The sequence below is a fragment of the Gymnogyps californianus genome, chromosome 15 (assembly GCF_018139145.2).
Source record: "Gymnogyps californianus isolate 813 chromosome 15, ASM1813914v2, whole genome shotgun sequence".
NCBI classification, from domain to species: Eukaryota; Metazoa; Chordata; class Aves; order Accipitriformes; family Cathartidae; genus Gymnogyps; species Gymnogyps californianus.
In genome coordinates this window covers 13,932,408-13,959,387 of record NC_059485.1, presented here as the reverse complement: position 1 = coordinate 13,959,387, position 26,980 = coordinate 13,932,408, and the positions used below count along the sequence as shown (strand labels likewise).

Below are 26,980 nucleotides of genomic sequence, written 5' to 3'. Positions count from 1 at the left end.
GAGTTGACTTCTCAGCTAACAGGACAGAGTTTCCCCTTGAAAACCATTAACAGCCAAGCTGGTCAAAAAGAGCAAAAATTAACAACATACTTTGAATAACTCCTCCATCAATTTTGAAATGTTCTCACTGACTTTTTCCATGTACTATTTCAAAAATATGATTTTCAAATACCAAGTTAGGATTGTGGATATTTTTCAACATCCAAAATAAAAAAGGAAACAATAAAACATTTTTCATAAAGGTATTCCTTGCAAACCAAGGCAGATGTTCACTAATTTTCCTTTGATTCAATGATTAACTTTGAATTAAACTGTTAAGCTTTTTCTGCCTCACATCATCAATGAGTAAGACTATGTGAATACTACAACCATCTTTCTGACACCAGGCTCAGAGCTTTTAGAACTGTTATATTAGGGGGGGGGGGGGGGGAAGAAAAAAAAATCATTACTTTTGTGCTATTAACAAAACTAAGTAATGGTCCCCACTGTGGGTAGGCACACAATCCAGCTATAGCAGGCTGGGGTTTCAGATCAGATTAGTTGCAGAGCGTACCATGATTTTTCAGATGCCTGCATGGCATGTGGCTGGTTCTCTTTTCTGCATCTTATTTCAACAGGCGAATTACTAGAAAAAGCCTATGTATAATTTTTCATATTGGAGATAATTTTTCATTTGGAAACCATTGCATATAAGTGGTTTCTGCTTTGTTTTGAGCTATGTGCCACGTGTCACTCAAATATTTACTTTGCATATTAAAGCAACTCATCTCTAGATCTTATCTGAAAAGAATGATGTTTCATATTTGAGTCACTCTTATCCTTCTTGTTTAATCAGTGTTCTAAGAAATATGTTGCATTCAGATACCAAACAGGACAGGCAAGTTCCCAGTCAATAGGATGTATGCTCAGCTATAGTAAACTGGCATTTTAATTGGGAAAGGAATTTTTTCTACTTCCACTATATTTATGGAAGACAATAGCAGGGATATTCACAGACATTGAGATTTCTTGAATTACAAAACACTTCCAGCTCCAGATGCTATTGACTGCAAACAAATACTTGCTGGTGTAAACAGGAGGGGAATTGTGTGTACAAGGTCTTTGCCTTTTGTAACTGGAAAGATGGTTCAGATTTTTCTCCAAGCTTTATTAGGAAAGGACCTTTATTCATTGTTAGTTTTCCAGTAGCAGAGAAGCTATATCAAAATATGGGTTATCTGTAATAAGATCTCAATTCAACTTTATTTTTGTCATGCTTTAACAAAGGTTTCAGTCAACTGGGCTAGACCCTGAACACAAAACAGCAAGAAAGAGACAATTGTGCTTCAAAGAACATACGAACTATTTAAAAGGGAGCAAAGGGAGGAACACATGTCCTGATTTCATCCACCTACAAGTTAGGAGCACAGTGTGAGCCAGTTGGCTGAGGCCGTCCTAAAGTCAATGGAGAGATACAGAAAACTCCACTGTGCTCCATTCCACCCTCACACGTGGCGTGAACAAGGCCTGGCCAAGGAGGAGAGCTGCCCTGCCCTAGCAGGGGCTCGTTGCACTGCTGAGTGCTCTGTTCTGTGTGCATCCTCGGGATGCTCTTAGTCCTGGCCCAGGCTCCAAACCTCCCAGAGCGTTCGCTGGGGCAGCTTCCCCATGGTACTGCCTTACATATGGGCCTGTGTAGGGCTCGATATCTGGCTCCACCAGCAGCTATGCAGGAATCCCCAGGCAAGGTTTTGCAGCCTTTATCATACACAATGATCTTTCTGATCTTAACTCCATGGTTACAACATCCATAGTCAGAACTAGGGCTATCAACTACACACAGGGGAAAAAAAAAAAAATCTTGAATCTAGTTGTCCCATCATATGGACAACTGGAAGCAAAAATAGGAGAGAAGCCCCCAAATAATTGTCAATGTAGCTCCTACATGCAACAAGAGGCTATCTTTTGTGGTGATAGGAAAAGCAATCAGCTCTTGATGGACTCACTTATAACGATTATTACACCCTTGTTTGTCTCTGATAGCATACATGATATTCAGGGGACTGATATAATGATTCAAGGGGACTGATGAAATCTTTCTCTTTGCTAAGTATCACACTGTTCCTCTTAGAGCAAACAGCGTAATTAAGATTGCAAAAGAAAGCCAGTGATACACATGTAAACAGAAGTTTAAAATCACTCACTTCTCCCATAAGCTGAAGAATCATGGTGAGGTTGGTGGTGACCACAGCAGGGAGAAAAGCATGTATGGCAGGAGACAAGAGGATCTTTGTGTCCTCTTATCTCATCTATAATAAAGGCTGAAGATGTGAGAACATGTGCATGCCCAGTGCCACTTGGAACAGGCAAAACAGAGCTGGCTCTGAAGTGAGTGCCTGCCTCCTGTACGCCTGTAAACAGCCCTAAGAGCGTAATCAACTTCAGGTTCTTTCATGAGCGTCAACTTGGCAGTGTGTTAAGCATATTAAAGCTGTTCTAAATATTTAAGCACTTAAGCCACCCTACACCACAGTAAGAATTTCTCGTGCATGAGCACTTTTGGATGCACTCATGGTCTCATCACTTTTTTTCTTCTACTCTTCAGGGAATTAAAAAAAAGATGCCCCTCCCCAAAGAAATGGGCCCTTTCTCCCACAGATTCATTTCCTGCTTAATGGTAGAGTCTCCGATTGCAATGTTACAGTCACTGAAAAGCAAGGAGTGAAAGATTTCAGGGCTAGTGATTACCATCCTCACAACATAAACAAGAAGAATATACATAATTACCAAATTAACATTTTTATATGTCAACATGGAAGAGGGGAACTGTGGCTGAGTCTAAACTCTGTGCCCTCCAGAACACCCAGTATACGTTCAGAAAAAAAATATTTCATAAAAAATATAGTCTCACAATATTCTGCCACAAAGAAATATTAATTTGATATGCAACCACAGTCATCCTAAAATCTATCTTTAACCTACCTCAAATGTTTCCATGAACAAAAGAAAATCCAGTCTGTGCCAAGTATCCACCTGGTTCCCCACAGAGCTGGGCAGGAGCAGGAAGGGGAGGGATGCAATCCTGCGCAGACAGCCCCTGCAGTGCACATCTTGGTAGCCATTCCTCTTCCCCAGTCTCACATGCTATGGACACTTAACTTGAAAACAGAGAGAAACATATGCACTTTTTGGTATCCACGACTTTTTTTCCCCATAGACACATACATGCTCACAAACCTATTGCTGAGGTTCAGATCACCAGGGACTATCTCACAAGCATCATTTAACAGATATTTAGCTACCATATATATAAACAAATAATAGAAATATAAAGGGACTACCCTTGACTTCATTTTGTTCTACAGATGTTACTGGTTTGACACTTCTCTTTTCTTTCTTCAATACAGAATGTTTTCACTAGACCCTAAAGAACCTCTTCAAGGAATGGGATGTTGCAGTATGAACATGCAGTGACTAAACCTGATCCAGCCTCTGTCTATACTGACAGGTAAGTTCTACTAAGGAATGCCTAAAAAGTAAGAGCACCTTATGTGCTTCTCTAGTGCCAGCAGGACATTCACCAGCACAGATAAGAATACCGAGATGTATTCTGACATATATTCTCTATATTCTGTTATGTTCTGTGGTTTCCTCTGAGTTCTGGGTTCATTCACAATGTGTCAGTCTCAGAAGGCTCACTACCCTTTTGTTTTCATTCATCTTATTATTCTGTTCATCAACATCATTCCTTCATTCTTGATTTTCACCAGTGCAAAGCATATCATGAATGAACACAGACAAGATGTTTCCAAGAAAAACTTACAAATGTCTCTAATGTGCTAGCAGAGGGTCAGATTTTTACAGATGGGTTTGTTGTTGAAGAATTTGAGGCAACTGTTGACTGAAAAACTTATGATGATGTTTGTATCTCACAGGAACCATGAGTTGTTAGTGATTGCATCTGCAAGGAACAAAATGAGTAAAGACACACACAGAATGAGAATTTGTGGTGGGTTAACTTTTGCTAAAAGCCAAACTCCCACCCAGCCACTTGCTCGCTGCAGGACAGGGAGAGCAAATAGGAGTAACAGGAATGAGAAAGCTCATGGGTCAAGGTAAAGACAGGGGAATCACTTACCAATTACCATCATGGGCAAAAGAGACTCAACATGGGGAAAATTAACTTAATTTATTGCCAGTTAAAACCAGTAATTTCAGGTAGTGGGAAACAAAAGACAAACATTAACACAACACCTTTCCTTCCCCCTCTCCCAGGCTCTGCTTCACTTCTTCAATCCTGACTCCTCTACCTACCCTGGGCAGTGCAGGGGGAATGGGGAGTTGTGGTCAGTCCATAGCAGCTCCTCTCTGCCGCTCCTTCCTCCTCACACTCCCCAATACAGTCTCATTCCTTTTACTTATCCCATATTTCAGCCTCTTCAACACCCTCTTACTACCTGTTGTATTTATACATTATAGCTATACCTCTTGACTTCTAACCTCAACAAATATCCTCAATACCCTACCATATTTAGCCATATACATGGGAGTGACCTTCGTTCTCCCTCATCAGAAACCAGTGAACCCTGAGAAATAAAACCTTTCCTGAGAAAATGTTGTCAAAATAATATATCTCCCCAAAGCATTTCAGTTTCAATAAAGCAGCATTTTAACATCTCTATTAAAATTAAGTTGTGTAGTAATATTATGATCAATCTATTATCCCCTTTACACAGAGAGAACGCAGAGGAGTGAATAACTTGCCCAATATCACACAGGAAACCTGTGAAAGAGCAAAGATTTGAAATGCAAAAATAGGATCAAGCCATGGTTACTGTCAGCCATCCTTTCATATTTTTAGTTTGGCCTGGAGATGTGGCTCTTGTCAGGGGAGTCCACAACTACTTTGATGGTGGTCAAATGTAAGTCATAGCATGTGTGTAGTGTACAAAGCGCTGAGCCTCCATTCTTGCCAGTGAGGCAAATCTGAGCAAGTGCTCTGTACCTGGTCCTTCAAGTCCAGATGAGAGGCAGGTGATGTGCTTTCACCATTGACACCAATCCATCCATTAACAACAAAAATCTCTGTTTCAAAGAGCTTCCAAGTTATGGTGACAAAAGGGGCATGAAAACTCAGCTGTTCACTCTCTTCTTCCTTTACCCATTGGCAGTTTCTCAGCTATACCTTACTATTTTGCTAATTATTGTGCAATCCTGACCTCTCAAGGTCAGGGGCTTCCTGCACTGCTGCAGCCCTTTGTTGAGTAAGACTTTGTTTGCCCAGGAGCCGAGTGAACAGGATGTTTTGGACCAGCGATGTGAGTCCCTCAGGCAAACCCGATGCATCACACTCTCTCCTTGTCGGGAGCACTGCGGATGGGCTCCTGTTGTGGAGAAGAGTCTTTGCATGAAACAGTTTTGCAGTGGGTTTGGATGAAGCGAGAACAATCCTTACTAAGAAGTTCATGTGGACACCATTATACTTAGAGATGCCAAATCTGTGGCATCTGGTGTTTCTTACCATCCAAATATATTTTAACTGGCAAGAAATTAAATTAATTTTCCCCAATTCGAGTCTGTTTTGCCCGTTGGTAAGTGATCTCCTTGTCTTTATCTTGACCAAAGAACACTTCCATCTTTTTTTCATCCCCTGTACTGTTGAGGAGGAGAGTGAGAGTGTCTGGGTGGGCATCTGACAGCTGGCCAAGGTCAACCCACCACAGAGACAAAGCATCTATTTAACAAAAAGTCCAGTTCAGCTACAAACCTAGTTACCACAGATATCCTAGCTACAATGTCAATGGTTACCACCCTGCACAGATATCTTTGCTGATCTAAGCACAAACACTTAATCGGTCAGGAAGTTAAAGCGATCGTTGACTTTGATAACAAAATATCAGAGCCCCATATACAACTGTACCTATGGCTTTTCATCATTCTCTGTGATGGTTTGTATAGAAGCACAATGGGTTAGGATACACACTTTTCTCTCCGTTGTCCTCAAGTTATTCCTGTGCTGCTTCTAATTGTCTTCATCTAGCTGTCAGGTCAGCATGAAGTAAAATTTTGGGGATATTAGAAAACTATCTGTGAAAAAACTCTGGTGCAAGCCTGTCACACAACATTCCTTTTGCTGCAGAGCAGGTGTGAGCAGTAGGCTGGGACTGCTGGTGAACTGGGGTAATTATACACTGTCTACCAACCTGACTTGCTCGCGTCTTCAACTGGATACGCTACTGAGGCATGACAGCAGGTCATGTCACTGGTCATGTGTGCTGCTTTCTTTCCTAGACACAGCCGCATTGAAAAGACATGGATGAAGTGATCAACTTTTGAAGCGTTTTTTCTCCCCAGATTTGCCAGAGCTACCTAAAGGTAAGAGCTTTCAAATTACGTGGGATCAATACTATGTTTACTCCTTAGGAAATAAGGCAAGGGAGGTGGCAAGGACTAAAACAGACAGTGAGCTCAAGGAGTATGACAGCTGTGGCTCTCGGTTGTAAATGTTAACTCTTTACGATTAAATTGTCAAGCTTTCAAAATCTGCAAGCTCTATCTCATGTTCCTAAAATCTGGAGGCAAAGATTTTTCTCAGGATATTTTAACTTTCTCATAGAACAGATCAGAGATGGAAAATAGGAAAATGAGCTTTCTGATATGGTGAAGATGAGAACAGTAGTAAGAATGGAAAGTCAAACTAATGCACCATAGGAAAGGGCTTAGCTCATGCATAAAAGCAGGGCACACAGTTGCTTTCTTCAAATGAATGTTTATTCATAATAACTTCATAAGAGTGGCTAAACCAGGTCCAGATGCTACAGGACATGTTACTTGAGCTGTTCTATCAGTTTTCAATTGAAGGACAAGTTAAGGACATTATTTTTACGTGGGTATAAATGAAATGCTGGCTACCCATGATTCAATGCTGTTGGTAAGGAAATGTTAATCCATAAAAGAATTAAATGAAAAGATGGCAAACATCAAATTTTAAGGTAATGATGAAGAGCTGGAAACAATTGTGTAAGGCTGCCCTCAATTCCAACAGCTGAAGTGAACATGAAAGACAAAATCTTGTCAATAGAAGACAAAGGCTGAATCTAAACTCGGCTTTTCCTATCTTCTGTTGTTTGCTCAAGTTTTAAGACAAGGCATAACCAAATGTGGACCATGTCACTGCAGAATGATCGCAGTGTCTCCCCGATACAGTGTTTCTGTATACAAGAGCTGAGCAAAACCAAGACTAATTAATTTGCTCATCGTCACTGTTGCAGAACAGGAACTGAGCCCATCTTTTTCCCCCCCCAGTCCAGGCTAATGCACAAACCACTGGACAATACTTCCTTTTAGTGGTTAGTACTCTATTTTTGGAATGGTAATTAGGGAGGGACAAGTTCTTATGCAATCCCAGGGCCCAGTTGTGCTCATCCTTCAGCATAAGGGCCCTTTAAATGTGAATGAAGTTTGTCATCTGAAGGAAGCAAGGGCTTATACCTCAAACAGTAAATTAAGGAACAAGATTTAAGAGATACATCTGGTTTGCATCAAAGGTTAACGCAGAAATCAGTGATGGAGTTTATTCAGTATTTTAATTAATAACCTTGACAGAAATATAGGAGTGGCTAATAAAATGCATGAAGAAACAAATTATGGAAGCAGAAAATCTATTACACAGAACGAGAAAACCTAGAGAACTGCTGTGACAGAATTCATCTGTATTATAATGCTACGAAGCAGTGCATTTAGAAAACTGTATCAGGAATTTCAGCTACAAGCTGGGAGTTCATTAGTACAAAATGACATTGGAGGAGAAAGACCTACTGCTGGTTAATGACAGCATAAATACAAACCATCAGCACAATATGGCTGTGGAAAAAGAAAAAGAGCTACTAGATTATTCTAAAGACAGCATTTCCATTAAAGATAAGATGACATTCATAGCATTATATAGGCTGAGAATGGAGCTCATTGGTCACTCATGGCCAAGAAGGATGAATTCACTGTACGGAAAGGAGAAGGACTCAACAAGCTTGCTTAGCCCTGTGAAGGAAAGGCTGCAAAGAGACAGGAATGTTCTCTGGGCTGTCTCGAGAGGAGAAGGTTTTTCTATAAAAGCATGATGCTGGCACAATAACAAACAGGAATAAACTACCATGAATGATTTCAGGCTAGAAGGTTTGTGAAAGTTTACAGTATTTTGAACTGCTTTAGAGGTGAGAGCAACAGGAGCAGTAAATGTACTAAATTATAGACCAGAGCTCCCTTCATGAAGGAATAACCTAACATAAACGTCTGACCTGGGACAGAACTGGAAAATCCAGGGAGTCCCTGCCTATCCAGCAGCCTTGTGAGTCCCCATAGGCAGGGCCAGGCTGCCGATCTGCATGCACAAGTGCTGCAGCTGCCTGCGCAAGCCCAGTAACCAGGCGACCAGCCCTCCAGGCGCACATCACAGCAAATGAACACTGGATTGCACTGCTAAAAAACAAAACAAAACAAACACAAGCCCCCAAACCTTCCAAATCTCTTGGCGTCTGTGTCACCGTTTACAATACCATGAAGAAGAAAAGGTTTTCTCCAAAATGGAAAAAGCAAAGAGCTCTTTCTTTCTCAGTAGAGCTCAGCTCACCAACAGTTCACTCTTCAGTATATGCTTCCTCCTGATTTTGTGAACAATGGTTATGCTATTTTACTCTAAACTTCCATGTAAGCCATAGGAACTCGGATTACACATAAATATCTCCCTTTCCACATGAGAGGAGGAGAAGCAGTATCTACACAGTGACTTTCTGGGTTCTGCCCAGCTCCCTGGCTCAATGACAAAAACATCCTGATGACTTCAACAGATGAACAACCAACTTCTTCCACTGACCACTTCAAGCAGTGACCTTACATATTGGCTAGTGAGTCAATGCAGTCAACAGACAGGCCGAGGGAACCAGGTGAAGAGTTTGCAACAAGAAATACGGTTCATATTCAGTGGAATCCCACACAGCTACATCCTCTCCATTTGAGAAAGGAAGCTGGTAGCCTGATACAGACTTAAAAGCCAGAATAACTATAGGATTAAAAATGAAATTTGGGAGTAAAGAACAGGGAATTGGCAGAGCATCCTTCATCTCACTGAAAAGGTTGTCTACTTCAGACATCCTGAATACTTTTTAGTGTCCAACTTTCAATTTGCTGCCGGCAGTCATCTCTTTTAGCTTCTATTTTAAGAATAAACAAATACCTGAATGCTGCTCTCCAACTCTTTATCTCTATTAGAACTGGAACTATTCCTTCCTGAACATCTGAAAAGCCTCAGCACATTGTGACTGTTACCATAAACAACCAACTCAGGGCTAAAGGGAAAAGATGTCTCCACTGAGGAATTCAGTGTTTCATTGCTAGCTGAAAACTAGAATTAACTGCTTCAATAAAGTAAAACAGGCATACTCCATATTGTTCAAGCCACAGATGCAATTGCATGCCAGCAATGGCATTTCATGGTCACTCTTCAAAATAGCAGAAATTGAAGTTGTCTCATAAACGCAGCTGGAAGGGCTAAATGCCCAAGAAAACATTAAACTAGTGATGACAGGAGAACAAGAACACATTACAGCAAACTGAAAGCCTTTGGACTAGTATCCTACAAGCCAATAGATCACTGGTGAAAACTGCTATACCTCCACATGTCCATGAAATCTGAAGATCACTTACTATAATGTTTTAATGTTAATCTTCCAAAATACAAAACTTTTGAATGTATCACCCTATCTTCTTCAAATACCTGAATCACTTAACGTTTCCTCCCACATTCCATGTTCCCTTTTTTCCATCTCTGAACCCGCTCTTACTGAAGGCAATGGCAAATCCCACACTGACATCAGCTGGAGCTGGAATGGAGATTAAACACTTTTCTTATAAAGTCACTGCTTCCTGTCCTGCCTAACATTCTGGATGCCATCCTGGCACACGATGAGATAGCCAAATATGATAACCTCCTACCAGATGACATGATACTGATCCAGCCCTTATTACCAGCTGTGGAGGGCACAGAGACGGCCCTTTGCAACTTTAGTCCCTCCCTCACATATCCAAGTTGTCCCTACATTTTCTCCTCCGCTCCCAGAAGTGCTAGGTATTTTGTGCTGTTATATCCATGTCTGGGTCCTGGGAGCAGCTCCACTGCTTCAACTGGAATAGAAATAGGCCAGTGCCAAGCACTTCCGAAAACTTTTTAGAAACTTCATTTGGAGTCTGCAGTATGAGACCAACAAATAACCTTCTTGCTAAAACAAGCCTCAGTTAAATAAAAAAAAAAGATTAGTAAATCTTGATCAGCTTTCACAGAAGTACTACATCATTTTCTTAACTAGGTCAATCTACTTCTGAGGAAGAACTGCATCAGAAGAGAATATCGAGGTAAGGGAAATGTTACCTGGACTCTGATACACATGCACCTGCCAAATCTCATCTGCTTCCTCTCCTTTTCAGACTATAATTTCTGAATCTGAATGGAGAAGAATTAGTACTGCAGTAAACTTCAATTTTCAAATGAAATCGTAAATACTTCACTGGCACATGCTCATAAGACTAAAACAAAGATGCATCAGCACTCAAGTAATGAGATTTCTGAAATGACTGTCGAGTAGCTCCCAGTTTGTGTTCTGCTGAGCTATACCTAGGTCAAAATGCACAGAATCCCACAGGACTCTCCAGGTTCATGAATGCTTCCATTTCAAATACCACAACGTCACCTTTGAAGAAGTGTTTGTGGGAAAAGCATATTTCCAACGAACTTGAAATCAAACTAGAAGAAGTATTTCTGAAAGGTGAAAAATGATTTGCATAGATGGGACTGTCTCTCTGCCCACCACTGCAAACATGTAGCACCCGAAAAACCTTTCTGAAAAATACCACAAAGAGGGGAGGAAAGTCATCGTTCTCTTTGCAACTATTTGAACCATACATGGGAGGCCAAACGACAACTCTGTCGGGACTCCTGAAAAGATTGTCCTCCATGTGTCTCAGTTTCCCCTTTACAAAGCACAAATGACAGCGCCTGCGCCTCTTTGCAGGCACACGTCAAACTATTCTCATCTGTGGGATTATTTAGCCACCAGGGACGTTTGGGAAGGAAGATGCAGAGGTGCTAGTGAGAGCCAGAGAGCGGGGCCCTGCCATGGAATTTCGCAGTTCAGCAGCTTTTCTTGGCTGCGTGATGACTGCTCTTCACACCAGAACACAAGTGACTGGAGCAAATCCAGAGGAAGATGATGGAAACTGCTGTTGCCCATTCTCCCCTAGGATATGTCCTTCCTGGAACATAAAGGCTTTGTCCTTTCCACCTTCCTTTCCCTGAATTGGCTCTTTGTGTATATGCCTCAGGGTGTGATTTGCTTTTTTTTTTTTTTTTTAAAATACTAATTTCCACAGGACTTAAAGTGAGCTTTATTTTCCAGTGCAAATCGATTATACCCATATGTAGAAGAGACTGAGACTTCAGAGGAGAGAAGGCACAGACTTGTTTCGGTGTCCCTGGGATTATACATTTCTGCCTGCAAATCAAGAAGTTTGCAGTTGCTCGAGTCAATCTTGAGTGCTTCAGATAAAGCAAGCCCCCACTTCAGGAGTGCACAAGGGTCTGCTCTACCCTTGCAGAGAGCTCTGTTTGCTCAGTGTGACTGCAGAGACTCAGTCACCTCCCTAGCTATTAAGTGTGGGCCTCCTAGATGTTACTGGTTTCTGGAGGGGAGTTTATAGGACATTTTTCTACTGTTCAGGAACTGCTGCCTGATATTTCTCCTTGTGACTTTTTCCTACAGGGCTAGTAACACTGTCTGTTCTCTCCCACACCTTCCTCTCCAGCAGATGATCGCATCTGAGAGAGGAAAGTCTCTAGCCCTAATCTATGGCAATAACACTTACAGGTTTGGGGGTCACAGCCCCAAAGAGCTCTCAGGCATCACAGGCATGGTTGCAACCAAGAACTGAGAGTAACCACTTATATGCCAAATGAAAGGGTCTATTGAGTTGCAAAAAACACCCTAGAGAATGCCTTTCCTGGACCACTGGACTAGCAGCATTCAGGCCCAGAGGGTATCTAACCTCGTGGTACTTTCTCCCAGTTAGGCTGAAGAAGCTCCTGCAGAAGCTGAGGCCCAGCTGCCCATCCAGTTCTCCCAGCTCATCTGCTCTGGGGCAGGTCCTCCATCACAACACACAGAGCTACTGGCAGCACTGTTAGAAGTGCATAACAAGACACCGAAAGCAAGCAAATTCAGGGCACCAACTTTATCAACAGCCTACGGCCCACAGCTTCTGTGCTTAACAGCTCTAGTAGATCAAACACAAACCTGGCATCCAGTGGGACTCCCACACTATTCCTGGCTCTGCTGCTGATTCACTTCTGCATCTCTTGTCCTATACATTTAACTGATGATATTATACTAATACCTCACTGGGTGGAGCAAGGATTAGTCAGTGTTTGCTTGCATTCAGCTGTTAACTTGCAACACTCTCACTATGTTAACCATTATTATTCCCTCCTACTCTGTGCCTCGTGACAGGCCTTTTGCCTGGGCCTACCGTCACTGGATGAAATTCAAAAGCCCTTTCCTCTTTTTCCTGTTTAACAGTGGCTGAGATGAATTCAGCAGAAATGTCACCCCAACTGACACCACCCAGTATTTACTGTATGATGTTTAAGTACAAAGATAGCAATAAGCCAAAAACTTGAAGAGACTCCCTATAATTTTGCTCACTGATCCTTGTCCTAAGGAAACAGCCCTTGGTCAACACTGGCTAATGCAATATTGTCTATCATCATACTCCTGAACCCACAGTTACTATCGACACACTGTCTTTCTTCTCTGCAGATCATTACTCTCCCTTGGCTCTTATAGCTTCATCTTACCTAAGTTCTCTTGATTCTCAGCTTTTCTTTTTTCTTCTCAGTGGGATCCTCATGAAGGTTCAAAAATGGCCTATTAATACTTCTGACATTCCCAATCACTTGTTTTAGCTTCTTTATAACAAGTATACCGAGATGCACCTTTCCCCATCCCTCCTCTCCAATCCATATATTAGCAGTTTTCTCCAGCATCTTTGGCCTTCACATGGCCAATGCTGTATTTCTGATTTTTTTCTCCATACCATCCTACCTATTCCCTTTATTATTCATTCTGCTACCATTTACCATATCACTTCCCATTCATCCAGATTTGTGAAAATGACATCACTTCTTCCCTAGTGATATCTTCAAATTTCTCCTTTTCTTCCTCCCTAAAAGGACTGATGCTTTATCTCAGCACTACTAATCCCCCCCTCTTTTGGCCTCCCCCATACATATTGCCCTCCAACACACATTGAAAACAGACCTGTTGAGACCATCTTGCCTTGTTCAGCAATTTCTATCCTACTCCAGTTTGACCTCACATATTCAGGCAGCTTGTGCCGACTTGCCAAATGTTACATTTCTTAGTCTCTATTTGCTTATCCAAGTGTCTCTTAAAAATACAACCCCTCACTTTTGCATTACACCAGTGAGTAGGTGAGACAGGCACAATCCTGATCTGAACCAAGGAAGGTGTCTCCACAGCGACACAGGACATTTAGCTGGAGTGCAAGGAGCCATGTGGAGTTACCCGAGTAACCAGTAAACCTGCATCAGACTCACTTAGCAGCTCCTCGCAAACATCTTTGCTCCTTTTTCCCCAAAACTGCCCCTCCTTGCTGACCTCTGCAAAAGGCTGTAACTTTCTTCTGCAAAGGACTCCTACAGTTAACCTTAGTAGGAAATCAACCAGTTAATACTGGTTCAAGGGACAGCTAGGAATAATTAACACCATTCCATTTAGCAATACAAACATACATCTCCAGCTGTGTCCTCTTTCTCGCACTCTTCATTATCACAAGGAACAGTTCCTGCTAACACCTGCAAAACACACAGATTTTGTGGTCTGATCTTGTTCAGAGCCTCAGGCAGCGCAGTCATATTTAATAATGACCTTGCCCAACAAAAGCCTGTCACACTAGTGATGAGACAATAGTTTCACAGTGCAAAACTGGTCACGGTAATGATGATGATAAGGTTGCACAATAACCCGACGAAAGACAGACCCGAATTGCCACTGGCTGCACTGTTGCAGGCTCTGATTTAATGACACATGAAGGTTTTTCACAGGTGCTCCAAAGTGTGCTCTTCCCCTCCTTGATTATTTTGACAATCCATAGAAAAAAATTAGGTTAACTTTTCTGCAAAGGTAACACTTTCAGTCACGAGTTTACACACTTTGAATAGTGTGTTTTCTGGGGGAACATTTTTAGCTTTCCAGCACAAAGAAATATGTAAAGATGGTATTTTTCTGCTCTCCCTTCCCATCCTCCTCATCCTGAAGTGCAACAGGAACTGACTGCACTTCAGTCTATAAAAAAGCCAGAATATGAGAACTGCTAATTTTCCTCTAAGTAAAATCTGAGTGTGAGAACTAGGAATTACAGAAGCAGGCATTGACAAATACAGGGCACTGAAAGTCACTTACAGTAGACTTTATTTTGCACTACTTTTGGCAGGTGAACTGCAGAGATGCCTAGTGAGAAGGGACGTGTGGAAATTCCTATGATTATGTATGAACCGCACCGTGAACCCTACATGCAAGAACCCTCGGCACCAGAGTACTGCAGCCAAGAGGGTAAGTAGGCTTCACTGGGAGGGTTTTGGAAAGACCACCCTCTTGGTGGTTGCGTGGCAAACATTGACAGTTGGTTTCCAGAGCACAACTGAGCCAGCTCATAAAGGGCCCAGCTTTGCCAGGACATGATGGGTTTAGAAAGCGCCTGTGCCAGCGTATAAAACCCAGGGTTGGGGTAGGCAAGCTGGTAGGATCTCCTAACAGAAACATCACTTAAAATGGAAAAAAATATTTTTGTTACCTTAGTTAATAATTTTTCAAACAACACATGCTTTATTGGAAAAGGAATTGCAGTTGTATCTCTACAATATTTTCATATTCCTAACGAGCAAACGTTCAGCCAGCAAACTTTGTATGTGGACGGGCTATGTCTTGCTTAAATTGTAATCTAGTTTCCAGAGAACTGGCCTTTTCCCAAACGCTCCTGCTGTCCAGAGCTGCCCTCCCTAGATGAGTCAGTTCTGCAGCCAGGTTCTACAGGGACGAACAACCCCTTCCCATTGCTGTCTCATGGGGAAACATGATGACTGAAGTGCTGACAATTCAGCTCAACGACTGCAAGTGGGCACCGACAGCTGCTGCTCTGCTGGGTTGGCTTCTTCCTCTGAAAGTAGGCATTGCTCTCACACCTACACAAGTATCTCACAACACTCCTTTGTAGTCTGCCTGTTCGATCCCACACTCATTGAAAGACACACTGAGGTATCAGTGATTTTACCTTTGTTACCTTCCTGCTATTGAGGAAATTGCCATTCACCAGACAGGACTGGAGCAAAAAACCGGAACGGGAGGTCAGAAGATGACTAATAAGGCTAGATGTGTCAGTACTAGGCATCTAAACTTGACTCATTTTCAGAGCATTTTACTCTGATCAGCTCTCTCTGTAAATATTTTTGTCTTCAAAAACCTCTCTGGCCTCTTTCTAAACTCAGAAGAGCTTGCAAGAGGTTGGGGAGAAAGTCTCATTTGTGAGCTACTCAACCAAGGGACAGACACTCAACACATCTAACACTGAGTCGCAGTGTCTTGTCCTTACGCAGGAAGCAGGTCCTTCACAAAAACACATGGAGTGATAACTCACTTGTACTAGGCACATACCTCTTCTAGCTCAGAAGGAAATTCTTTACTTTTTAATTTTTTACAAGTTTGTTTTTCCACAAATAACCCCTCCCCCCAAAAAAACCCAAACCAAAACCTAAACATGGCACCACCACCATTAAAGCCAAATGCCATCGCAAATCTCTACCACTTCTGGCAAGCCATTCAAGGAAACACTGCTAACATTTTTTCAACTTTGCCATTGTATTTTGTCTCACTCTGGAAAATTCCAGTTTTGTATCCCATTTTGTATCCCTGTGGGCTTATTCCCTGTTTGGACTCACATTGTTTCTGAAAGGCTCAACGGCGCAGGCTGGACTCCCACGTCAGGGCTGCTCTGCTTGGGGGTGAGGGCTTCTCTGACGCTGTGCAGGCTTGACCAAACAAGACTTCTCGTAGGGACTGTCCTCCTGCTGCAGACCAGTCTGGTAGTTTGATACCACATCCATGCTAGCTGGCTGTAAAGTTTTATACATGAATTTATTTTGAATGTATTCAGGAATGTAATTTTTTATACATTCATTTATTTCACGCTCAGGTAGGCTGATTGCATTCTTAATTTGTAAGATTAGTAAAAGAACTAAAAAAGCATGAGGTGTCAGTCACCAGCTTCCTTTCTCCCTTATCCACAACAAAAGGAAAAAGATCTTTAACTTTTTTCTAGAACAAAGGGTATGATGAAATTACTTGGCTGGGAGCTGAGGGCAGATAAAATTCAAACTAGAAAAAAAGGCTCTAAATACTAATAGTAAGGGTAGTAATCACTGAAACTAGTTAGAGGTACTGTGGATCCTTTATCAATGGAGTTCTTAATTTAAGACCAAGTATCATTCCAATGTTATGCTGGAATATATGCAGTTACTGCCTTTGTGTTGAAAAAAGGATTTGGTTTCTCGCTTATGTTATATAGAAAGTGAGACTAACTAGTCACTGCAGGCTCTTTTCACTTTAAAAACCCCATGAATCAATTCAGTAGCATTTTTTCCCTGTCCTTTACTTCACTGAGCCACGTCAGGCCTTCCCTGCGAGGCACCTCCCCATGCAGCTTCTTGTCAGACTCCAAACAGGGCTTTCGGGAGGCATAAGCTGGTTGCATTTTTACATTTTGCCCTGTTTTTCTTTGTATAGGAGGTTATGAATATCCTTCTCCCCCACCTTACTCCTGTCGAGAAACAGGCACCCTTGAGCAACCAGGTAAGTGCCAGGGGACTGTGTTTCTGACAATATTCGTGGTTCTATATGCTAACAAAAGTGAAACGTTTTTAGTTTTAAAATCAACAAAGAAGATAGTTTTCTCTGACCCAATCACAATCTAAGAGGCTGGAAAATTTCCCTGGAAATGTTGGAAGATAAACTAAGACAAGAGACTCAGACTCGTTTTTCCAGCATTAGCCAATCTACAGAAGCACCCATTTTTTTTTAAAACCAGCTTGGACTTTCAGAACAAATCATTTTAAGTCCAGTGTATTTCGTTGTTCCTGTTCTAGTCACCTTTATGGAAGTGGAGAAGCTCAAAGGAGACACCAAGGAAAGGCTTAAAAGAACAGTCAAATAACATCTCTTACAGGAGGGAAGGAGACACATACATTTTTAAAAACCCCTAAGACCAGAAGGCAACTAAACTCAGATATGCTATATCCTATCTATCTAACAGACAATACCTTCCCACTCCTGAAGTTTTGCTTCAGGCTACAGCGTGAATGTACCCTAAACTTGTTTTAGGATGCTTAAAATGGTATTTTTCACTGAAAACATTTCTGAAAAAATACCCTTCATGTACCTACAAGGGGCGTGCCCCTCAAAGAGTATGACAGAATCAGGTCCAGACTGAAAAAACCATGAGGGAAGCTACAGACTTTACTAACTGGGGACAGCACCAGCATTTGACTGATGACATTTGTATGTTAAGAATAACTACTTCGATGAATTTCTTGTAACTACTGAAAAGTTGATCCAGAAAGCTTCTCTACATCCTTCAAATCTCTTCTTCAGGGAGAACATGCATTTTCATATTATTTTAAATATCAGAAGATAAGTTCTCAGTGTCAGCGTACATCCACCAGTAGGTAGTGGAGACTGCCTGACTACGCGGATTATCCCATAGGCAATTCCCTGTATATGTCCTTATCCAAGTAAATACTGGCTGCTGGTAGAAGCAACATATTGGGATACACAGAACAAGCAGTACAGTGGTGCTTATGAATATACTTGAAATCAGTAATAGTAACATAGGTGCCTCTAGATCAGCCATGTTAAGAGCCCACATTCTCCAATTAAGACTTTATAACTTGTAAAAGATTTCCTGTGCTTCTAATTTTGCTGCTTCTCATTTCCTCTTGAATTCAGTTTACTTGGTGTCTCAGCCTCCAATCATTGTAGCAGGAATCTTCTCAAGCAAACCAACATCCACAATATGCCCTTCCTGCCGCCAGCACATCACCACACAGGTCACCTACAGACTGGGCAGACTGTCTTACCTTCTGTGCACCAGCTTGTGTATGGTTGGGTAAGCTTTCACGTATACTTTAAAGATTCTTCATAGCAGAAGGTTAAAAAAAGAGTCATTAAAAAAAAAGTTCTAGCTAGTGCTTATATAGAGAAGGGCAAACTGTCTACTTGATAAGAAGTTATTCTGTCCATTCTAGATACAGTCATCATGGCAACAGGGGATGCAAACATGCTAAATTTAACCACGCATATTATTAATTTTTGTAAGACAAGCAAAAATTAGTACCACACTGTCTAATTCCCTACCGTAATTTAGAATCAGGCTCAGAATCAGACTAATGTATAGGATGTTAGCAGTGAAGACAATTTTTTGGAAGATACTTTAAACATTAAGAGACCTGTGAAAGAAGTGGACTCATGCAGTGAAAAGGCAGACAGAATACGGCAGAGAAAAAGCACAGATGTAGCCAGCAGAAAGCAAAGTCAGTAAATCATTCCATGCACGTCCCTCTCCTCTTTGGCTGTAGGTGCTGTTTTGGATGCTGCTTCATACCTTTCTTCGTGAAGACCTTCAAGGATGCAGACCATTACTGCCCATGCTGCCAATTTCATATTTATAGATACAAAAGACTATAGAAACAAAGTTTATGCAACCAGATGATGTCAAGTCTCTGTTTCCTAATGGCATAAGATTCTACACATAAACTACTGCTAAGAAACTTATAGGAGTAGGCTTAGGGTCTGCAGCTCCCTTGCTGGTGAATCCATCTGGAGTTTACCACCACGTGGCTGGACTGACTTTAAAACAAAAAGCCTTGAAGGCTAATTTATAGTGTCACTTGAATTTATGCTTTATTTGAATCATTGTCCTGAGCTGTGAAGTGACCCACTAGTGAGTACTTCAGCGCTACTACTCCTCCTCTCAAACATCCAACCCAGCTGAGACACAGACTCTTCTGGACTTTTCAACCCACCAGTAACTGAGAGGCTTGGACATGCACATTTTAGAGAAGCACTTACCTTCTATGCACTGGAACTGACTGGTCGGGATTTCATTTCTCTCTGCTCGTCTTTGTATGGGACCTACCCCTGCAGGGCTGTGGGTGGTACAGCTGATTATTTATTAATGAAACACTAAGTTATGAGACTGTCTTTACCGTGTTATATATGAGGTAAGAAAATAAACCTGTTATTGTTAACAATACTGGCAAAACATCTCCTGTCTGCATTGCTTCCGTGACCCGTTGCATCCAGAGCAGAGATGCAGGTCAGACTGGGGCACCCTGTTTACATTAACAAACCAAGAACCAAAAGGGAAACACATAAAGAAGAAAAATCAGCAAGCACAGCTTGAAAAAAATCACCAAAACCACAACACAAGGCCCCCATTTTACCTCTCTGCTTTCCCAATGCAGTACATCATCTCCCAAACAAGGACTTACTGGGCTTTACACTTTACAGAAAACTTTCACAGTTCTCATCCAAAGTCACTTATCTTGTAAAATCAGATCTCCATAATTACTTGCCCAGAAGGTGCCCAGACCCTGCTCAACACTGACAGCAGCAGCAGCTGCTGCTGTTTATTGCTGGCTGGAAAGATAAACAGAAGAATAGAAGAAAACCCTGTATTTCAATGTTTTAAAATCGTAAATATTTTCATGCTAGTACCATAATTATTGTGGGCAAATGGGACGCATGGCACGCAGCACACAGGCTGCTCCCCTACCATTGCATTTTATTGTGACTGAGGTACTCTGCCCATGCTCTAAAGGATCTGTAGATACCACGTAGATAAAAGAACTTTAAAACTTCCCACTTAGCCTGACATTGTTTGATCAAACCCTTTGTTTTAGCTATTTGGTCAATTTAAGCCATAAAAGGAAGAGTGTCCCCCCAAATAGCTGTTTAGCAACAGTGACTCCAGAACCCTGAAGATCCTCTTAAGGCCAGCGTTTGCCGCAGGGAGGTTTGCCGGTCCTGTGCACCCCGTAGCTGCTGCCACAGGTACGCACAAGGACCTTCCCCCCGAAGGCTGCGGGAAGACAGCAGAGCGCCAGACAGACCCTGCCGGTTGCACGGCCAGGGCCGGCGCTGCCGCAGGCCGCAGCCGGCTGGGCACCGTCCGCGCTGCCGGATGCGGCCCGAGCTGCTCTGGGAAGGGACCCGGCGAGGACACGTCCAACGGCGGCGAGCGGCACACAGCCCAGAGCCGTTACCAGTTCCCCTTCCGAAGCAACACACCGTTCACCTGTACCCTTTCCTGAAGGTTTTTTTTGTTTGTTTGTTTGTTTCCCACACAAAATCACGGCCAGCCCAAACCGTCAGCAGTGAAACCGACCCAACCCCTCCGGGCCGCGCCACCTTCTCCTCAGCGCGCCCGGGCTGAGGGAGGCAGGCAGGCGGGCGGCCCGCCGCCCCTCCCGCCCCGCCCCCCGCCTCGCGCCCGCCCCCTGGCGGGGCACAGGGCGCGCTCCCGCCCCGCCCCGCCCCGCCCCGCCCGTGCCACCGGCAGAGGGAGGCGGGCGGCGCGCGGCGCTGGTGCAGCCGGGCGGCAGCTCTGGAAAGGGAACGTAATGGGTATTGAAGGCTGTGGGTTTGAAGAATGCAGTAGAAATGAGTTGCAGGAACGGCATTCCCCACTGCCCACTCATCTTAAACTACCTGGAGCTCATCTGCACTACAAATAGCATCTATTTAGCTAGTAGCACGTTTTAAAGTGGCTTAGCTAAACTAGGCTGGACGTGTGCGTGGCTTTTTGCTTCAAGAAGTACCAGAACTGCAGTCTTTAGACCATAGAAACTCCAGTCTAAAGACTGTAAGACGTGAAAAAACTACACTTGGATCAATATAAGTAAAAACTGTTAAGCAACTATTTTCCAGGCAAATCAAACCAACACATAGAGCTAGATCACGTTTGTGCTAGAGCAGCAGGCTGACCTTTCAGCCTGGTAGACACCACAAACTGAAAAAGACACGTTGCCCTGCTGAAGAAGATGAGAACAGCAAAACCAAGAGACTCTGTGGAAGAAAACTATAGCTAGTAGACAAGCAGAAACTGTTTTTAGAGCAAGCACAGTGTGATTCAGCATTCCACACATCTTCAGCTCTAAGGCCCAAATGGATGCCGATCAGCATCACTGAGCCTGAAGTGGCAGTTACTGCCAGAAGGATCCCAGGTAACAAACCCTTCCACTGGCCCTCCTCTGGGCACCTCCTGTGCTCAGGCCCTAAGTAAGCCACTTGGAAACAAACTGCCCATCATCTGCGTTTGAATTATTTTTATATTTTATACATTTAGAAACTCACATCCTCTAAGAGGAGTACAGGCTTGGTAGTGCAATTGCTCGAGTGAGGTATTTCTATAAAGGAGCTTTTACGATGACTCCGTGGCCCTGCGTGAAGCCCAGAGCCAACACCTCCCAGCTTCTCAACCCAGTGGTGCAACGAAGGCAATTCCAAGAGCAGCTGCCCCGACTTTCACTCGGTACCAAGGTCAATAACTCCATCCTGCGGTGACCCAACCTACTTTGACCGAATGGGAAATAATACCACGATTAAATCCACAAGCAGCTGCGTAGATGTCAGCCCAACAGGTTTTGTACCATTTCACACGTTTTTTAAAATGTTAAGATTTTTCTCCATTTTAAAATCTGGCTGTGAAACAGCAAGCTTTGCTGTTAAGTAGTGGTAAATAACGCATCAAGCCGGTAACATTTAGGAGGAAAGGTGCAAAAAACCAAAAACACATGAATATATACATAACAAAGAAATTATATATATGATTTAGGATGTGCAGGAGACATTTAACAGAAGTAGCTGGAACATTTTTACCCCAATATTTGGAGGCACAATAGTTTACACAAGTAATTCATAAAAAATAAAGGCTTCCAGCTACCGCCTGGTGGTTAGCAAATTTAATTTCCTGCTGTGCTTGGTACACAGCTAACTTCAACATCACCTGGGACAGAAATTAAGTTGAGCACAGATTTGAAGCCAGATTCAGGCATATCACACGTGAACATTTTCCCCTTTTTCTGACGCTAAAAACCAGGCTGGTTTAAAAGCCAACAATAAATGACACCACACCGCTCACACACCAAACAGATACTCTCCATCTCAATATCCAAATGCTTGCTTAGTTGCTCTGAGAAAAAACAAGAGTTCACAACCTGGAAATTGCCACAGAAGTCAGCATTTACCTTCTGGCCAGCTCTCCCTCCACTACGAACATCATTCTTGACACACAATTTGGCTGAATTTTGCAAAATTTATCTCTTTGATCTAACCAAAATCACCCTGACTTCTGAGCGACCCATTAGCTTTTGCTCCCAATCTTTTCTAAAATGAACGGACAAGACACCAATCCAGTGTTTATCCTAGTCTATTTTATTTACAATATCTACAGTTCCTACAGAAAACGATTTCTCACAAAGGATATCAAATAGCAAAAACATGACGTAGCTTAGATCTGGGCACTGACGCCCGCAGGACAGGCTGGTCCAAGCTCCAGTGGGATGCCGGGGCAGGATGCTGGCGTGCCAGCTCCGGAGGGGCAGCAGCTGAGGTAGATCCAGTACGCGGGAGGCACTGCACGCTCTGCACGTCCTGCGGCACGACACTGGCCCGATCCCTCCGACGCGTCTTGCGGCGGCACAGATTTGTCCTGGTGTTGCTAAGCAAGCCTTCTTGTGTAAAGGGTGTTTTTGTTGGCTGTCACTCTCTAGTCGGCAACTGTGTCACTGGTGTGATTTGCTTAGATTTCACTGAATGCTTTGGACTCCTTTAGGATAAAAGGCACTATGTAAACCTACAGGAACAACGCTTGCTATTTTCGTAGGGAGAATTCGGATGGGCCATTAACATCATGTTGCTCTGATGCTGTGTACCATGAAATTACATCCTTATTGCTTAACAGTTATATTATCATTAACTTAATTTAATGCATTCACTGTCTGTTATCCAGATAATGCCAAAATCTGAATAAGAAATGGAAAGGATGGTGATTTTGAAGACTGCATTCTTGTAAATTTTTTAGAATGAACTAAACAAACATACTGCACCTGAGAAAACCTCCTGTCTTCCTCTTCTCTTCATAGATGTGTGTTTCCACATTTGAATAACAAGTTACTTGTGCTCCAAAAAAAAAAAAGTCATAAAAAAACTTCAGTTGTTGAAAGGTGCATACGGAATGCCTTATTGTCTTTTCAAAACTAGTGTGGGAATAGCACAAATACTGAAGCACATAAAAACTAGACATCTAAAAATCAAAAGGCACCCAAAATTAACTTTGTTAGCAATATTTTCTTCTGAAATAGGAAGTATTGTGATTTCTTAAGATATTCCCTAAAAGCTGCCAACATCCCATAAATTAATGTGAAAACTTAGTGACATTCAGATACAAGCTCAATTTTGTATCAGTCTACCATAACATTAAATACACAAAATATAATGAGGCTTACTACTGCTGACCAGAGTCTCTGATTTTACTGAAATATTTTGAATACAAATCCTGACATTTACTGAAAGCCTGCAGAGACAATCCAAGTACTAGTAAAAACACCACTTAGATGTTGGTGTAATTCTCACCAGTTCGATGCAAATACAAATCAAAGGAAAACTTTATCCACTTAAGGCATGCCATTTAAGCACTTCCCTCTACCTGTAACCTATGCACTCAGATGACAAAAAAAGAAAAAAAATGTAAACAACTAGTTTGCCTTGATTGGAAATAAGAGACAGTTAAAAGCACTGCAAGATGTAAATTAAAAAGAAATCCAAACACACCTAAAACTTGAGCGATTAATTCCTTTTAAAGCTAAAAGAATGAAATAGATCTTAAAATTTAATTTAAAAATATTTGCTGGTGTTTTCAGTAATCACCAGAATCCATCTCAGAAAAAAGTATAAAGGCCATCACATGTACACAACCCCTACTAAATGTTTATTGATAGGTCTGAGAAAGGGAACCTTCTAAGCACTTTCTGTTTTGGTTATGAATACAGGGAACACATTATGCTGGGAATCTATTACTCTATTAAGAGAGCTTACCTTTAGAGACTCCAGATTTCACTTTACACCATTTATAATATTAGACTTGAGAATCTGGACCACAAAATTTTGTACAGGCAGGCAGAGTCAAGTCTACCACAAAGACTCTACTACAAGCTTTACAAACAAACTACTAAAATAATTTTTCCATTTGTCTTTTTTGTACATGGCTCCTTCCTGGAAAACCGTTTATTTGTTAAGCTCAAATGTGACTAGTTAGGCGGTAAAAAAAACCCAAAAACAAACTCCAAAACCCAAAACAATTAAACAGAAAACCCCACAAATTTTCCCCAAAACAACCAATATGAGGGTTATACAATTGTCAACACTTAAGAAAAAAACCACACCTTTAGCAAAACCTCACAAAAGAAAACATTTCCCAAAACACTATTTCCAAGGAGAGGAGAAATCTTCTTCAACGTCCATGTCATCACTCACCGAAAAAAATTTTATAGAAAATTTTATTCAACATACAACATTTTCCAGCAAAAAAAGGCAATATACAGGAAGAGTTGTTGTACACTGCGGCTACAGAAACAAAATAAAATACTGGAAAAGAATGTAAAATTAAGTGTGAATTGCTGATTCTATCTTTACTGCACTCAAAACTAGACACGCAGCTGGCATTAGCTCCAAAATAAAAGGAAGCAGTCTGGGGACTGAAATAAAACTACACACAATGAATATCAACATCAGTGAAATTCACTTGCAGACTCACCCAACAAAATTAACCTCCAAGTGTTAAATTGTACATATTCATTCATTAAATATACAATTTCATTTTTTCTTTTTTTCTTCTTTTTTCTTTTTTTTTTCCTCCTTTTTTATACAAAGTCAACAGCTTACTAAACACTAGTGAGCATGCCCTCTGTGCTAAAAGGCTATTTCTTGCGTTTTCCCCATCTCTTCCCATGTTAACTAAATTAATGATATTTATAATCTTTTCACTTGCTTTTGCCAACTTTTGAGTGTCATTCTATTTGCCAGAAGATGGCATAATAAATCGCAATGGTATTTATCAATGGTTGAAAATTTAATAAAAAGACCCAAATATCTCTTTTTAGGACTCAGGGCATCCACTTGGCAAAACGGGATGCAAAGTAGTGACTAAATTAAACGAAAACTAGTTTATTAAAAAAGATTCTATGCAGCTGGAGGAGACAAAAATCCCGAATAAGTGCCAACAATGTACACAATGAAGTAGAGATTGCTATTTATTGATGATGTGAGTTTTTTTGCATTTACAAATGCACAAAAATGTCATTTAAAGTATAACTGAAGGAAATAAATCTGATGTGAGTCTAAACATAAGACTTACTAGCTGCAGTGATGGTGAACACCATACTGGGAAGGGCAGCCAGCCAGCTTATGCCATCTATAAACGTACTACAGACAAATATTTTGCCAATGTCAACTGTTCTACTAAACTCTTCCCTCATTATGCTGACAATTGCCTTGCATTACGTTTACCATAAAATAACTCTCATTGGCATCCAAGCTTTATAAAAACACCTTCATTTTGCTCAAAAAGGGCAGTCAATAGATACAGAGAAGCCAAACTGAACAGCCTCAACAAAATAAAATTAACATCAGCAGCAAATCCTCTTGCTGAAGACTTCAGATATAGTGCACGTGTACCAAAGTTCTACAGTTGTTAAAAAGGTGCACACACACACTTATTTTTGTCCCTTGCCTTGACAATCTGGTTAAGTAAGTCAGTTATGGATTTTAATAGCTTTTTCAAGGTAAGTGTAGCGACTTCTCTTTGGGGCTTTATTGAAATGGTCAAGCCCTAGCCATGGCCTTGGATGAGACATGTTGCCTAGAAAAGAAAAGAGAAAAAAAAATAATGAAGTTTTAAGACTAAATTGGAAAGTTTCCTTTACACAAACTACTCCTGTGTGCCCTGTTCACAGTTTGCTAGGAATCACAGGGTACGGAAGAGGACTGCAGACCAGTCCTACAGTCCACAGCCAACAGGGCAGCTTTCCTGACCACTGCTTTCCTTCCAGTAATACATTTTACAGCTGTTTCTGGATCAGGTAGCTGGTTTTTCTCCTCTTCAGTCACTTACAGGAGTTTACACCAGTGAAGTCTGTGCTAAAGCAAGAAAACTACTGTTATAATTTATGGCCGCAGGCACATCAAAGTACCGGCTTTCACCAAAGTGCTGAGCCTCTTTGAAACAGGAAGACATCCATCATCTAAATATGACAACCTACAGTATTTGCCATATTATAAGTTATCTCTGCTGTATTAAGTTATTCTTATCACCTGGTTTAAGTGGGAATATTTGTTAAATTCATGTAAAATGCAAATAATCAGTTAATTAAGAAATCATGTAACTGACCTCTATTTTCTGAGAAAAATTTAGTCATATTTAGATTGTAAAGAAAACATACACATTTTTTCACTTGTTCAACCCAATATGGTTTTATCTACTGCTAGTTTTCATGAAAAACCACAGTCCACGTATTTCTTTCAAATGGGAGAAATTCTCTTTTAAGATGTCCTCGATGCAGAGCATCTAATGTTCTTTGAAGTGAAATGATAAAGGCAGAAACTAAATAGCCCCCTAGCAAGAAAAGCACGCTCCTACATTCAAAGCCATCAACTGCAACCACTAAAGCGTAACACACTTGACCTTTTTGGTTGCCTGCATCTACATTTTTGGATATATTTTCTTCAATCAAAATTATGTGTCTTTTTTTTTGACATAATGGTCAATGTCA

The 26,980-nt window shown here is 41.6% G+C and overlaps 2 protein-coding genes across 2 annotated transcripts in view; one reads left to right on the top strand and one right to left on the bottom strand.

Moving 5' to 3' along the window:
* Window positions 1-14,548: 14,548 nt before the first annotated feature.
* LITAFD (LITAF domain containing) lies at window positions 14,549-18,836 on the top strand. The gene is made up of 4 exons (XM_050905733.1): window positions 14,549-14,654; window positions 16,881-16,946; window positions 18,099-18,258; window positions 18,728-18,836. The coding sequence occupies exons 1-4, from the start codon at window positions 14,549-14,551 to the stop codon at window positions 18,834-18,836; spliced, it is 441 nt and encodes a 146-aa protein (XP_050761690.1).
* A 3,729-nt stretch (window positions 18,837-22,565) lies between these two features.
* Window positions 22,566-26,980, bottom strand: part of USP7 (ubiquitin specific peptidase 7) — a 77,775-nt gene continuing 73,360 nt past the window's right edge. Inside the window, exon 31 of the mRNA XM_050905662.1 lies at window positions 22,566-26,070. Coding sequence (XP_050761619.1) covers window positions 25,964-26,070 — 107 coding nt within the window. The 3' untranslated portion in view covers window positions 22,566-25,963. The remainder of the gene's footprint in view (window positions 26,071-26,980) is intronic.

Excerpts from the sequence above, each read along its gene's own strand:
- LITAFD (XM_050905733.1), top strand. The coding sequence starts at position 14,549 with ATGCCTAGTGAGAAGGGACGTGTGGAAATTCCTATGATTATGTATGAA. Across the intron at positions 16,947-18,098 it reads AGGCACCCTTGAGCAACCAG|TTTACTTGGTGTCTCAGCCT; the intron begins GTAAGTGCCAGG and ends TCTTGAATTCAG. Across the intron at positions 18,259-18,727 it reads ACCAGCTTGTGTATGGTTGG|GTGCTGTTTTGGATGCTGCT; the intron begins GTAAGCTTTCAC and ends CTTTGGCTGTAG.